The sequence below is a fragment of the Athene cunicularia genome (assembly GCF_003259725.1).
Source record: "Athene cunicularia isolate RWA chromosome 15 unlocalized genomic scaffold, athCun1 chr15_part1, whole genome shotgun sequence".
Taxonomy (NCBI): Eukaryota; Metazoa; Chordata; class Aves; order Strigiformes; family Strigidae; genus Athene; species Athene cunicularia.
In genome coordinates this window covers 12,437,262-12,449,911 of record NW_020799121.1, presented here as the reverse complement: position 1 = coordinate 12,449,911, position 12,650 = coordinate 12,437,262, and the positions used below count along the sequence as shown (strand labels likewise).

General features: G+C 39.9%; 2 protein-coding genes across 2 annotated transcripts; one reads left to right on the top strand and one right to left on the bottom strand.

Moving 5' to 3' along the window:
- Window positions 1–14: 14 nt before the first annotated feature.
- On the top strand, window positions 15–7,944 carry DDX55 (DEAD-box helicase 55). The gene is made up of 13 exons (XM_026859828.1): window positions 15–70; window positions 154–240; window positions 826–917; window positions 1,031–1,093; window positions 1,842–1,991; window positions 2,463–2,652; window positions 3,238–3,320; window positions 3,714–3,845; window positions 4,854–4,946; window positions 5,595–5,709; window positions 6,387–6,555; window positions 6,935–7,227; window positions 7,709–7,944. The coding sequence occupies exons 1-13, from the start codon at window positions 41–43 to the stop codon at window positions 7,874–7,876; spliced, it is 1,665 nt and encodes a 554-aa protein (XP_026715629.1). The 5' UTR covers window positions 15–40; the 3' UTR covers window positions 7,877–7,944.
- A 215-nt stretch (window positions 7,945–8,159) lies between these two features.
- EIF2B1 (eukaryotic translation initiation factor 2B subunit alpha) lies at window positions 8,160–12,644 on the bottom strand. The gene is made up of 9 exons (XM_026859829.1): window positions 12,631–12,644; window positions 12,458–12,559; window positions 12,197–12,333; window positions 12,001–12,117; window positions 11,418–11,530; window positions 10,438–10,506; window positions 9,375–9,450; window positions 9,049–9,174; window positions 8,160–8,595 (listed from the first exon to the last, which is right to left on the bottom strand). Exons 1-9 carry the CDS (start codon window positions 12,641–12,643, stop codon window positions 8,440–8,442), a joined length of 909 nt encoding a protein of 302 aa, XP_026715630.1. The 5' UTR covers window position 12,644; the 3' UTR covers window positions 8,160–8,439.
- Between the last annotated feature and the right edge of the window lie 6 nt (window positions 12,645–12,650).

Sequence of the window (12,650 nt, the reverse complement as noted above, 5' to 3'; positions counted from 1 at the left end):
CCCCCCCCCCCCCCTCCAGTCTGCGACCATCCCGCTCTTCATGAGTAACAAAGATGTTGCCGCGGAAGCGGTGAGTTTCTTGCTCGAGTTCCTTGTTTTTCTTGGTTTGTTTCTGGAGCTGAGGGAGGGCTGACTCTGTTTCCCATCTTACAGATAACAGGCAGTGGCAAAACCTTAGCATTTGTAATTCCCATTCTGGAAATTCTTCTCAGACGGGAAGAAAAATTAAAGAAAATGCAGGTAAGATTAAGTTACTCAATTCTGAGTATATTTTTATGATTTGCCAATAAGATTTAAGGACTTTGGCAAAAATACCAATAAGGAAAATTGCATACGTGTAAAGTGACCTTGTGCTCAGCTCTTTGGAATAACAGTAGCAATAAACTTGAAAATAAATATTGGGGTGATTTCTTTGCACTTAAATACAGCTTTTTGTTTGACATGATGAAGACAGGTTTCTGAGCTGTTAGAAAAATGTATTAAAATATCATACAATGATGTTCTGCAAGGGAGGCTTTGAATGCTTTTTAGCATCTGTTGACTTTGAGTACATTATAGTGTACAGAGAACTTGCACTGTTATTTTCTGTTAAATAGCATTATTAGATACCCCTCTTTGAGCAGAGGTATTTTGCACATTAGTATAATACCTCTTTCATAGATACTTTCTGTTATTTCATGTACTTTATTGTATTTCTATGGAAATGTGTCGTCTAAAAGTAGGATCATAAAAATGGCTCATATTCACTTACCTTGTAAGGGAGGATTTTGCCCAAATCTTCTAGTCTGTTATTTGCCATAAATTCCTTTTATTTTTCATGTGTAGGTTGGAGCTATAATTATCACACCAACGAGAGAATTAGCTATTCAAATTGATGAGGTGTTATCACATTTCACAAAACATTTCCCCAGGTTTAGGTGAGTGAACTTTAGGCTTGTCATAGCCATAGTTCCTTTTTCTTTGGCCTTCTGTCATTCATAAACTAGCAAAACTTAAAGATGACCTAAATCTTCTTCTTTTATTGTTTTAGTCAAATTCTTTTAATTGGTGGTAGGAATCCCATGGAAGATGTTGAAAAGTTTAAAGAACATGGGTGAGTTGATTGTCAATTATTTTTTATCAATACCTCACAGCAGTGGTTTTCTCCTCATCCTTAGGGTTTTCAAGTTAGGGCTTTGGTTCTGCTGTCCGAATTTTGCTAGATATTTTTAATGCTAAAATTTGATGGTACTGCGTGAGTGTGTTAGGGTGTATGCCGAGGAAATCATGGATTCTTTCCCTTGAGTGAGACAAGCCATGAGAATTGATTGGAAAGGATCCTATGTGACACGAGTACCATTTACCTGCTGCTTGGGTGAAGAGCAGTGTGCAGCATGGTGAGCTGAGGACTGTCTTCACTGAGTATTTCAGTTCCTTCTTGTAAATATTGTACTAGCTGTAGGCTTTCGTGAGATTGAGACCATGCTGATGAATAATTTTCTGAAACTGTTTGGTGCTGATACCAAGATGAAGTCTTGAAGCAATCATGTTTGCTGCTGGCTTTTGCATGGAGGCACCAGATATTTCTTCTAACTGATAGTTTCTTTCCATAGTTGCTGATTATATTCTAAACTTTTGTTACCACAAATGGTGTGCTTTCACCTGAGTGTTTTTCTCCCATCGACATAGTGTCTGAAAGGCACTGAAATACGAATACAGTTAGAAATGTCAAAATTCAGTTGTTTTTTTCTGATGAATGAAGTCAACTTGCAGGTCTGTGCTGTGATAATACTGTTAGCAGCTCCCCCAAAGTTCTTACCCTGCACAGTTACAAAAATTCTGTGTGTTTTGTTCACAAACAGTGGGAACATTATTGTAGCTACACCGGGCCGCTTGGAGGATCTGTTCAGAAGAAAAGCAGATGGGCTGGATCTAGCAAGTTGTGTGAAGTCTCTTGATGTGTTGGTATTGGATGAAGCAGACAGACTTCTAGATATGGGCTTTGAAGCAAGGTATTTCAATAATAAATTCTAGTAATATTTCTGAAGTTTTAAATGAGTTTGTATATGATTGATGTGAACGAGCGTGTCCTACAGTGATCTCTAACGTTAGATTTGTTCTGTTTTGTTCTTTTATCTCTCTTCGCTCCATAGACTACATAAAGGAATAGCTGGGGGGGGGAAGAAAATCAGGAAAGAATGGATCCTTGATGAATACAGAGTTTAAAATTTGTTTTTTTCTGATGTATATTAGTACATGCTATATTAATGCTTAAGTCATTATTTACACATCAGAGTGGCTTAACACACTTTAACAAATAAGCTTCGATGTCCCTTTTTTCTTTCTCTCAAAGTTAAGATTAGTTCAACAGAAGATTGGCTCTTGATAATAAAAACTGTTTTGTAAACTCTTACTCCTAGTGATTAAACTTATTTCTGAGGGAAATCTTGGGCGAGTTATGCTTTATATGTGCTTACTTGCAGTTTAAATGCCATTCTGGACTTTTTGCCCAAGCAGAGGCGGACAGGTCTGTTCTCAGCAACTCAGACTCAAGAGGTGGAGAACCTGGTGAGAGCAGGTCTCCGGAATCCTGTCCGCATCTCGGTGAAAGAGAAGGGAGTGGCAGCAAGCAACACCCAGAAAACTCCAACACGCCTGGAGAACTATTACATGGTGCGAATACTCTGTGCTTTGTGATAATTTCTTGTTCCTTCTCCTCTTTTCCTGGTTCTATTGGTACCTTTTTAAGTCTTGGCTGGTTAGGATCACATTAATACAGGAACCATGAGTCTCAGAGACATGAAGCTTTTGCAGATTCTCCAAAGGTCGGTAATCAAGCTAATGAGAATGATCTAAATTAGCAACCCTGTTGTTTCCTGCTCTGTGAGTTTAGTTTGGCTGGTCAGGAGTTGTTGTAACCCTAAACTTGCTGCAGTGCTGTAGCCTCTTAGCAAATGGGTATGGGAGGAGACACTGGCAATTTCAGAAAAGTGGCTGAGGGACACTTGAGATGGATACAGAAGGAGAGATATTGTGGCTGGGCATGGGAAGACTGGGAGCTTAAGTATTTTTACTTAAAACAAGATACATAAAAGAGTAATAATATTCCACATGATGAACTATGGATCAATATTAAGAAATTATGCCCGTAGGCATTTATCAGTGCACAATGAACGAAGGAAACTGGCAGATCACTTTGTATCACTTCATATCAAGACCATTTTCTTACTCTTTTTTTTTTTTTTTTCCATTGTATAGATCTGCAAAGCAGACGAAAAATTTAATCAGTTGGTGCATTTTCTTCGGCAGCACAAACAGGAAAAACATCTAGTCTTTTTCAGGTAATTCCGTTTGTGTTTTATGGTGAAAACAGCATGGTGTTTTACTGCTTAAATTACAAAACTGTGCCCTGTGTTGACAAGGATGCAACTATTTTAACAGTGATTTATTTTAATAGCTGTCTTGTAGACTATGGTGCCTAAAGAGATTGATCATTGCTTCATGTTAGGATTGTGCTAAATGTTTAGGCAAAACATAAACTTTACATGCATTTTTTAAGTAAGTCATCATAGATGATTATATATTAAGTATAAAAACAACGTATGTATCTTAAATAAAAATAGGCAATAGTGTGTATATTTGAAAGGTCTCAGACCACTCTAGCTTGACTGTCTAAAACAGATAAAAACATGCAGTGTAATCTTTTGCTTTTACATTTGCCTTTATCACAACAGCACGTGCGCCTGTGTGGAATACTACGGGAAGGCTTTGGAATCCTTAATTAAACAAGTGAAAATAATGAGTATTCATGGGAAAATGAAACACAAACGTAACAAGATTTTTACTGAGTTTCGGAAGCTCCCAGGGTAAGAGCATGTGAATAGGCTAAGCCAGGCAAAAGTAAAAATGGTGAGGGTTATCTAATTTTGTTTGACAATATTCTTCTGCCACTTAAGTGCAGAAGAGTGGCATTGTGCTGAGGAGAAGGGTGCTACCAGCTCGTTCTGAATGTGTTTATAATAACACAAACTATGCTTAGGTACTTGAAGTATGATCATAGACAAAGTGAAGATGTGGAGTGTGTCCAGCCTGATGTAGATAATCCCTGTGGCAGCATGGAAGGTGCAGGGACAGGGAGTTTGGATACCTGCCAGCCCGGGACCCTTGAGGGTTTGTGCTTCTGCTTTAACTGGGCACACTGTACTGTCACATGCTACAACCACACAGCCTTGCTGTTTCAATGTGTTGTTAATAGGGAACTGGTAGTGAAAATAACCTTTTCCTGGTTGGTAACCAGAGCGGAAACCCAGGATACTATTTTATTAGTATACGAACAAGAATATGGCAACGTAATGCTGTAACTTACCTGGAGAAGAGTATTGTCAGCTTTGCAGGATGTTCTTTGGCAACTCTTGCCTTGTTAGCTGTCATTTTTTATTGTGTGGGACCTGAGTGTTAGCATTTTATATCAAAAGAATATAATATATCAAAAGAAAATTACCAACAGACTGGAAGAACAACTATTTAAAATAGCATGCTAAAATTGTCAGTCTCTTAAGTCTTTTATTAAAACGTTTGTAGTATTACATCCAGCTGTAGTGGATGCAACGGTGATTTTAAAATTGCCCTTGTAATACGGAATTGATTTTTCTTAGCCATGTAATGTACATCATGTTCCTTTTCATAATGTTGTGTAGAATTTTAGTTGGTGGAAGCTGCAACCACCTTATAATATTTTGTCTCTTTCCAAAAAACAAGTGTTTTAAAATGTTTTGTCCCTCATTCTCCAGTGCAGGTGCAGAATACACAGCTGGGGGGAGACTGGCTATTCTCAAATGACAATTTAATGAAAATGTACTTTTTCTTCTTCCTAGTGGCATTTTAGTTTGCACTGATGTGATGGCCCGTGGCATAGACATTCCAGAAGTACACTGGGTTTTACAGTATGACCCACCCAGCAGTGCGAGGTACAACTTCAGATCTTAACAACCTTTTATCTCCTTGTGATCGTGGTACTGTACTGTTTAGATATAAATTGTGAATGCACGACTGTGAACAACACATTTAATTGCTGCCTGGAAGTTTGTCTGAGGGAACACACAAAATAATGCATGATCCAGGGAGGTTGAAACGCTGCAATTTTTGTTGTGACTGCTGTGAATTGTAACGACTGTATGCGTGTAAGTCAGATGGGTGGTTGCTGCTCATCTTTGTGTGAAGAGACACTCTGGTGTAGGGCTTGAGAATATCAACGAAATAACACAAGGTGAGATGCTAGGGTGAATGAGAGCGGGGACAGAGCTCTCCAAGGTACATTGAAAGCCCACGTGAAAGGTGCTTTTCCATGTATTTTAATTTCCATTGTCATAATTCTTCCTACAACTTGCTTAGACTTCACCCCCAAAACAGATACCCCTTGCTTGAGCATACAGTCCTAACAACTGAGTGGGACCGCTACGCATCTCTTGTATTGTGTTTTATTAATTCCTGTTCATTTAGTTCTAAAGTATATAGCACTCTGTATCCATCCCACCAAGATTTGCCCTGTTGTTGCCTGGCTAATACTTAAATCAGAGTGTCTCCTGTTAAATTAGCCCTGTGTTGTGTTGTTTCAGTGCTTTTGTGCATCGCTGTGGTCGAACAGCACGGATCGGCAACGTAGGCAGTGCACTTGTATTTTTGCTTCCCATGGAAGAATCTTACGTTAACTTTCTCTCCATCAACCAAAAGGTTAGTAGACTTCTGCCCTAAAGCAGATAAGAGCAAGGTGACAGGCTTATTGATAGTTTTGAAATCAGAATTTGTAGAACTTAAGGTTCGTATGCATAGGTAATGTTTTAGCAGAGGTGCACAAAAGTTATTAATCACCAGATAAAACCATCTGTTGGAACACAGTTGCTCCCAGTGTTATCTATTGAGTTTGAAATAGGAGTATGTGATGCATCAAGTAAGGAAAGGCTTCTCATTTCTAAGGGCGTGTAGACAGCATTTCCAGAAGGGCACTGCTGACTTACACCCCTTCTCTCAACCCTGCCACCACTTTATATGCTGCACCCTCAGTGTTATTTAACTCTGATAATTTCCTGTGCCTGGACCTGCATTTGTGGGATTAATTGTATAAATTCTCTTGGAGGCCTGCTAACAAGAATGTAGTTTGATAAGGCATGAGCTGAAGATGTTGCCTCTCTGGAGCTGCAGTGTACAAACTCTTCTGCTGGGCCAGGACAACTGGGGGGGGCTGAACGGCACGTTTCCAGTGTGGCTGAAATGACCAAATAGAAGGGGGCTCGGGGCTTAAAGCAGACTGAAGATCAACTGGGGAAGAAGCGTGTGTTTGAAGTTTCACAGTGCATTTTAAATCATTCAGCTGAACTTCTTTGGTTTTGTATTTCTTTGCTGGTTTTCAGTGTCCCATGCAGGAAATGAAACCACAGACAAATGTGTTAGATCTTCTTCCAAAACTGAAGTCTCTGGCCCTAGCTGACAGGGCAGTGTTTGAGAAAGGCATGAAAGCATTTGTGTCTTACGTCCAGGCTTACGCCAAACATGAATGTAATCTGATCTTCCGAATAAAAGGTAATTCCCAGCAGAGCTGGTATCTTTTACTGTTCTTTTCAGAAGACAGTATTTGGTTTGGGAAAAAACAGTGTTGTTGTCCACAAGCTTCAACGACAAATTCCTATCTCAAATTTACTTTCTGCAGCGTCAGATTCTTGACAAAACTTCTGTTCTTTTTCAAGCAACTTGTTTCTCATTTTCAAAAGAAAACATTTAATTAGTGAGTCTGACCAAACTGACAGCATAAATAAAAGTGATTTGGTATTGTTACTAGTATTAAGAATAGAATGCAAACAATACAGTAGGATAATGTTTTGGGTTTTTTTTCTGCGACTTGCTAAATTAAATTAACTTTGTATCCAACAGAAAACTGACTTTATAATCTTTATTTTAACAGATCTGGATTTTGCTAGTCTTGCCAAAGGTTTTGCATTGTTAAAAATGCCAAAGATGCCTGAACTAAGAGGAAAATGTTTTCCAGACTTTACTCCAGTCACTGTTAATACAGACTCCATTTCATTTAAGGATAAGAATAGAGAAAAACAGAGACAAAAGCAATTAGAACAACAAAGAAAAGAAAGACAGGAAAATGGAGGGAAAAAGAAATTCGTAAAGAACAAAGCCTGGTCAAAGCAGAAAGCCAAGAGGCAGAAGAAAAAGAAAATAACAGCTAAAAGGAAACATGAAGAGGTAAACCGTGCCCATTCTGTTAAACTGCATGTGGTTGCTGTAGCATAGGCACATACTTTCACATGGCAAAGCCCCATGGGATTTTAGTTTGATGGAATTGATGACTGTAAATTAACTTTTTAGGACCTCGACAGGTAAAGCTAAAAAAAAATTATAGAGAAGCTTTTTAAAGCCAAAGACTAAAACAACTTCTCAGCATTCTACTGCCCATGCTGGCAGCACTATTGACAAGCATCATAGATTTTTATTTCTCAGAGGTCCAGCAGTATGGCATGATGGACTGTAATTGATTGTGGTTTTTCCTTTGCTCTTTTCAATTCTCAACAAGTGTAATTGAGAGTTAGTTTCCTAGGTAGAAATTGAGTATTATTTCCTGCTTGGATACTCCCGGCAAAACATGAGTTGTAAACTTGTGTTCAACTGTATAGAATGAAAACCTTTTGGTGTCATATTTAATTTCTTGTTTTTCAACTGCCAACAGGGCTCTGATGTTGAAGATGAGGATATGGAAGAGTTGCTGAATGACACAAGACTCCTGAGAAGATTAAAAAAGGGGAAAATCAGTGAAGAAGAGTTTGAGAAGAAGCTAACAGGCACCCAGAGTAGACTCAAAGCAGAAACTGTTGCTGACTTAGAGTCTGAAGGCTGACAGTTATTCTAACCCCGCTTTGACATTAAAATACTGCCTTTCAATAAAACTGTATTTTTATAACAAAACAATGATGCAGCAAACAATTGATCCAATTTCTTCATAAATAGACCTGGCCTCCATAAAGACATACAATCAAGCCTGCAGATAGGAACAAAGGTAAAAGCATCCTTCTTGTACGGCACGGCAGGAGCAGCAGATTTCCATTAGCAGCCTTGGGCATTTTTAAATTTTTTTTTTCAAGTAGGTACCACAGATCAGTAAGTAACAGCATACCTCAGAATGAGTTTGAATACATCATAAGGTATTTTATTTTACAATATCAAAATACTCCACCCATCTTTAATTTATTCTAGGTCTTTAGAAGATGTAGTAACTTTCGGATTTTAAGTGGTCCATCCACATATAATGTTTAGCTTTAAAAACTCAAGAAGGCTGATAATTACATTAATCCCGATTATGTCGTCTCCTTACCACGTCCATATAACTTTTATCATCTTCCAAGTTCTTACAACTGTGATAGCACTGATGAAGATGATACATCCTGTACACTGAGTCCTGTGTTAAAGGTAGAGTTTAATAAGTTCATCGCTGACAGCTGATGGAGTTAACACACCGAGGTCTGTAAACAGTAACGTAATTAATGATGGTGATGTGTAGTCAATCCAGGGATGCTCCTCTGTTAGATTCTGACTTGTTTTCAGAGTGTCTGCTTTGTACTAGAAGGAAAAGGAGACCATTGGTTATTACACAACTGCAAGTTAAACCCTCTCTTGGGCAAGAGTGGTGCTACAGTCTTGAGCAGGTGTTTGTGGTAAAACTGAAGGAAGTCAGTTGCTTTAAAATGAGCCATAGGCTGGTGCCACGTTGGTCTCAGCTGTTTTATCCTGTGTATTAAGTACAATTTATAGTTCTGAAGTGTATTGATTTAACTGTTTCTTGCCCTCAGCTGTTCCTGCACCCCAAAGGAACTGCTTTAGGAACTAAATGTTAGTATTAAGATGAATTATGGCTGTTTGACATGTGACTGTAACATGAAGCAACTCCATATTATGTAAAGTAAGCTACAGTAGAGAGATGCAGATAAATGAAGACACGCTTAGACAGAAATTTTTCATAGACACGTAAGCGTGCATCTTAGCTGGCTAAGAAGTAATCCAAATGTTTCTTACCTTAAATTTATCTGGGACGTCCTGCTGATTTAGAGGGAAAAGTCTTACAAACTTGAAACTTTCTGCTACCACATAAAATGGCTTATTCTGAGCTTTGGCACACACAGCAATTTGATTAGTGCCAATCTGTGGAGACAGATGGAAAACAACATGCAGACTCAGTGCTGGCATGACATAACACTGCTCAGTTTCCAACAATAAATAGACATTTACTGGATAATGTCCAAATACAAAAGATTTTTCAGAAAACCTTGAATTCTTCAAATAAACCAAACTTTAAAAGTCTAGAGTTTACAGAATGATGTAATAAACTCACTACCTATTACCTTGTTAATAATGCCTCCGCTTTCAACTACACCTTCAGCACCAACTAACACCAGGTCCACTTTCTCCATAATGTAGCTGTTCAAAGGGGGGAAAAAAATCCAAGTCTTACTGGGTAATATGACAAATGAGTTGCTGAACAGAACAGAAATCAGTAATTCAAACAGTCTTTTACTTTTCTGAACTAGTTTCATCTCCTTGTGTAAGTCTTAAGTGCTGTTACACACCCTTGGAGTGAGCTTTCATCCCTGATAGGAACATTAAGTAACTGTATTTCTCCAGCTATACCCGACCTTGGCAATTGTGCAAATGGTGGAAGAAGCTGAAATCTGACTAGAAATGATAGTCTGTTACTGGAACGTGGGTGCCTGTGGTAAGATACTAACTACACAGTGAATTGGAACTGCATCGTGATAACCTTGGCCAAATACCTGGGATCCACCTCATCTAATCTCCCTTCCTTTACAGTCCTCCACAGTGTTAACTGAAAATACAGATCTAAAAAGAAAACCACCAACTAAGTGATTTGAACAGACTTAAGGTGTTAAAACAGCACTTGCAGACCTGCCCACTGAAGCCACGATCTTCCCTAGATGGAGGTGCCTCGGTAAGCAGATTTGTAAGCATTCTTGGGTGTTTTGCACTTGTGCCAGAACGGAGGTTCAGATGTATTGCAGCTCGTTCTCTTCTTGTGTTTTGGCCTTGCACTAAGCAGTGCTAATTTCACAGATAGCTTAAGAACCCCCAAAACGATAACACAGCAGCAGATTAGGAAAAAAGAAGCCTTTTTGCATAGCACCTCAGTTCTTTTTTACAGACATCCCCAAGTTCTACATGCAGGTCTGACTCCTCTTTTTTATTCTAACATGCAAACATCAAATACCTGTTTTGTAGCAGATGTATTCTCCTCATCATGCACCTAAGAGTGTAACTTGTTTAGCTTGTTTGATGACTATGACAAACTAAGTAATAACCTCTGTAGCTTGAACAAGCTTCTAGAAAATTTATATGTAACACTGTCAAAATAAATTGATGAAAATAGTAAGATTTAAGGATCAGACTTACCCAACTGCAGCATCTAGAATCACAGTCACGGGAATGTTCAGCTTCCTCAAGGCTTTTGCCATTTTTTGCCTATTAAAAAAAACATGTTTGAAGCTTAAGTGTCTTTCCTTGAAAGACAGTGCTAGAAAAATACAATGTGAAAGAATGAAACCCGTGACTGCCTATGTTCCCTTGGTTAATAGCTTTGGTTTATGATGTACCCTCTAATAGAAAATAAGTTATTGTATAGAAATGGAAGCAAATTACAAGAAACCCAACAAAAGTAAAGTCAGTTTTAGCAGTCAGGAGTTAACAGCTACAGAAAGATGAGTCAGTGAACTATTAGTAAGATGACATATTACCTAAACTGTTTCAAGTTTTTCATCAACAGGGTGTAAGAAACAAGAAATAAAGTACAGGGTGCATGGCTAGAAGTTATTCAGTGGCTAGAAGTTACTTTGGTGAAGCTGGAAATTCGTATGTACCTGACTGAACACCCTTGAACTGGTTAGCAACATGTATTATGCAGTATGTAGGATTTATTACTTAATTTATACGTGTTTGCTCTGAAGAGGGAAAGCTTGCTTTCTTGCTATCAGTATATACTTTATTTAGTGTCTTCAAACAACACTGTTAGCTATATGTTTTACTTTGCTATGCTTAAAATAATACTGATTATTTTAGCCTACTTTTGAAGCAAATAATTAGAAAATCAGTTGTCTCCCATCTCGCAATGGAAACGTAGGTTGCCTGGCACTGAGTGAAAGTTTGTAAACCTCTGAGTAAAACCTAGATAACAGTATAACTAGAATATTTAGTATGGGAAATTACTTGCCAATACTGTTTTTTTTCACTTGTCCAGAATAAGGTGGTGTTAGTTATGGTTACCATTCAAAATGCTGCAAACAAGCCTAGCAGCTTTTCTTAAGACATGACAGGTTTGATGCTAGGTGTAATGTACCCTGTTAACCAAGATAAACCATAAATTAATGAGTACTTGCCCTGCTTGATCTGGCTGTGATTCAGTAACATAAACACTGAATCGTTTCTTTGATTCAACAGCTGCTTCTAACACTCTGAGGACCACTCTTGAGTAGGCATGTGTCAATATTCGCTGTCAAAAAAAAAAATAAATCAGACATTACTTTTTGCTGAGCTTTGGGAAACCTTTTCTTTTGTTAATGGTTTCATGACTTTTACTTCACACAACTGTCGAGCGACATTAAATAATAGTTTGTCAACTGTATCCTACAAATCACAGGATAGCAAACCACTCTGTGAGCCTGGCCTTATGAGGCCAGGGAGTGATGAGCTACTATTTTAAATGGAAACTTGAAGCTGTGACTTCTCTGTACCTCTTGGAAGTAGATAAGTTAAAGCTGAATTGCATGAAAACTGAAGAGGGGGTGGGGGTAAGTCATAAAAAAAAAAAAAGCGATGTGTGATTTTATACAGATATACTTGCAGAAGCCACCATCAGACATTTGTGAATGTCAGGAAACTTCACTCCCCTTCCCTTCGTTTTTGCATTACTGCAAGCATCAGAGCAACAGAACGAGAGTGTCTCTGGCTCGGCCTACTTACGGCACCATCTCTGATGAAAGGATGACACAGCTTGGCGATTTTGTTCCGAGAGAGAGAGACTTTCCTCAGGAAGATCTCCCCGCGCTCGATCATGATTTCTTTGCACTTGGAGTAGTCCTGGAAAACAGCGATGTCTGCTGTGAGGCTGGAGGGTCCCCCCATCAGGCACCACGCTGAGCGGGGGCAGCGCCCTTACCGAGTACTCCAGGGAGGTGAGGCTGATGAAGCGCAGGAAGAGCTCCCCGCCGGAGGAGACGGCCACCGAGGAGTCCACCCGGGACAGGGTGTCGATGGCAGCCAGCAGACTGCTCCGCAGGCCCTGGATGGTCTCCCCTGCGGGGGGGCGGAGGTGAGCGGGCAGGGCTGGGCCTCCCCGACACGGGCCCGGCCGCGGGGGAAGAACCGGGGTAGAGGGGGAGCCCGTCCCGCCCGGGGCTGAGGGGGAGCCGGGACCCACCTCGGTCCTGCTTGAGGAAGCCCAGCAGCGCGCGGATGGCGGCCACGGCCGAGGCGACGTCGGGGTCGTCCCTCAGCTGCGCCCTGAAGGTCTCGATCAAGTCTGCAAAGCAACGGGGCGCGTCAGGCCCGGCCCGGCCCGGCGCCCCCCCGCCCGACCCCCGCTCCCGTTACCCTCCGTGCTCATGGCCGCC

Coding starts and splice junctions, on each gene's coding strand:
- EIF2B1 (XM_026859829.1), bottom strand. Junction 12,334..12,457: donor CTTCCTCAAGCAGGACCGAG/GTGGGTCCCGGC, acceptor GCCCCCCCGCAG/GGGAGACCATCCAGGGCCTG. Junction 11,531..12,000: donor CTTTCATCAGAGATGGTGCC/GTAAGTAGGCCG, acceptor TTTTTTTGACAG/CGAATATTGACACATGCCTA.
- DDX55 (XM_026859828.1), top strand. CDS start 41: ATGAGTAACAAAGATGTTGCCGCGGAAGCG. Junction 3,321..3,713: donor AAACATCTAGTCTTTTTCAG/GTAATTCCGTTT, acceptor TTATCACAACAG/CACGTGCGCCTGTGTGGAAT. Junction 5,710..6,386: donor TTCTCTCCATCAACCAAAAG/GTTAGTAGACTT, acceptor GCTGGTTTTCAG/TGTCCCATGCAGGAAATGAA.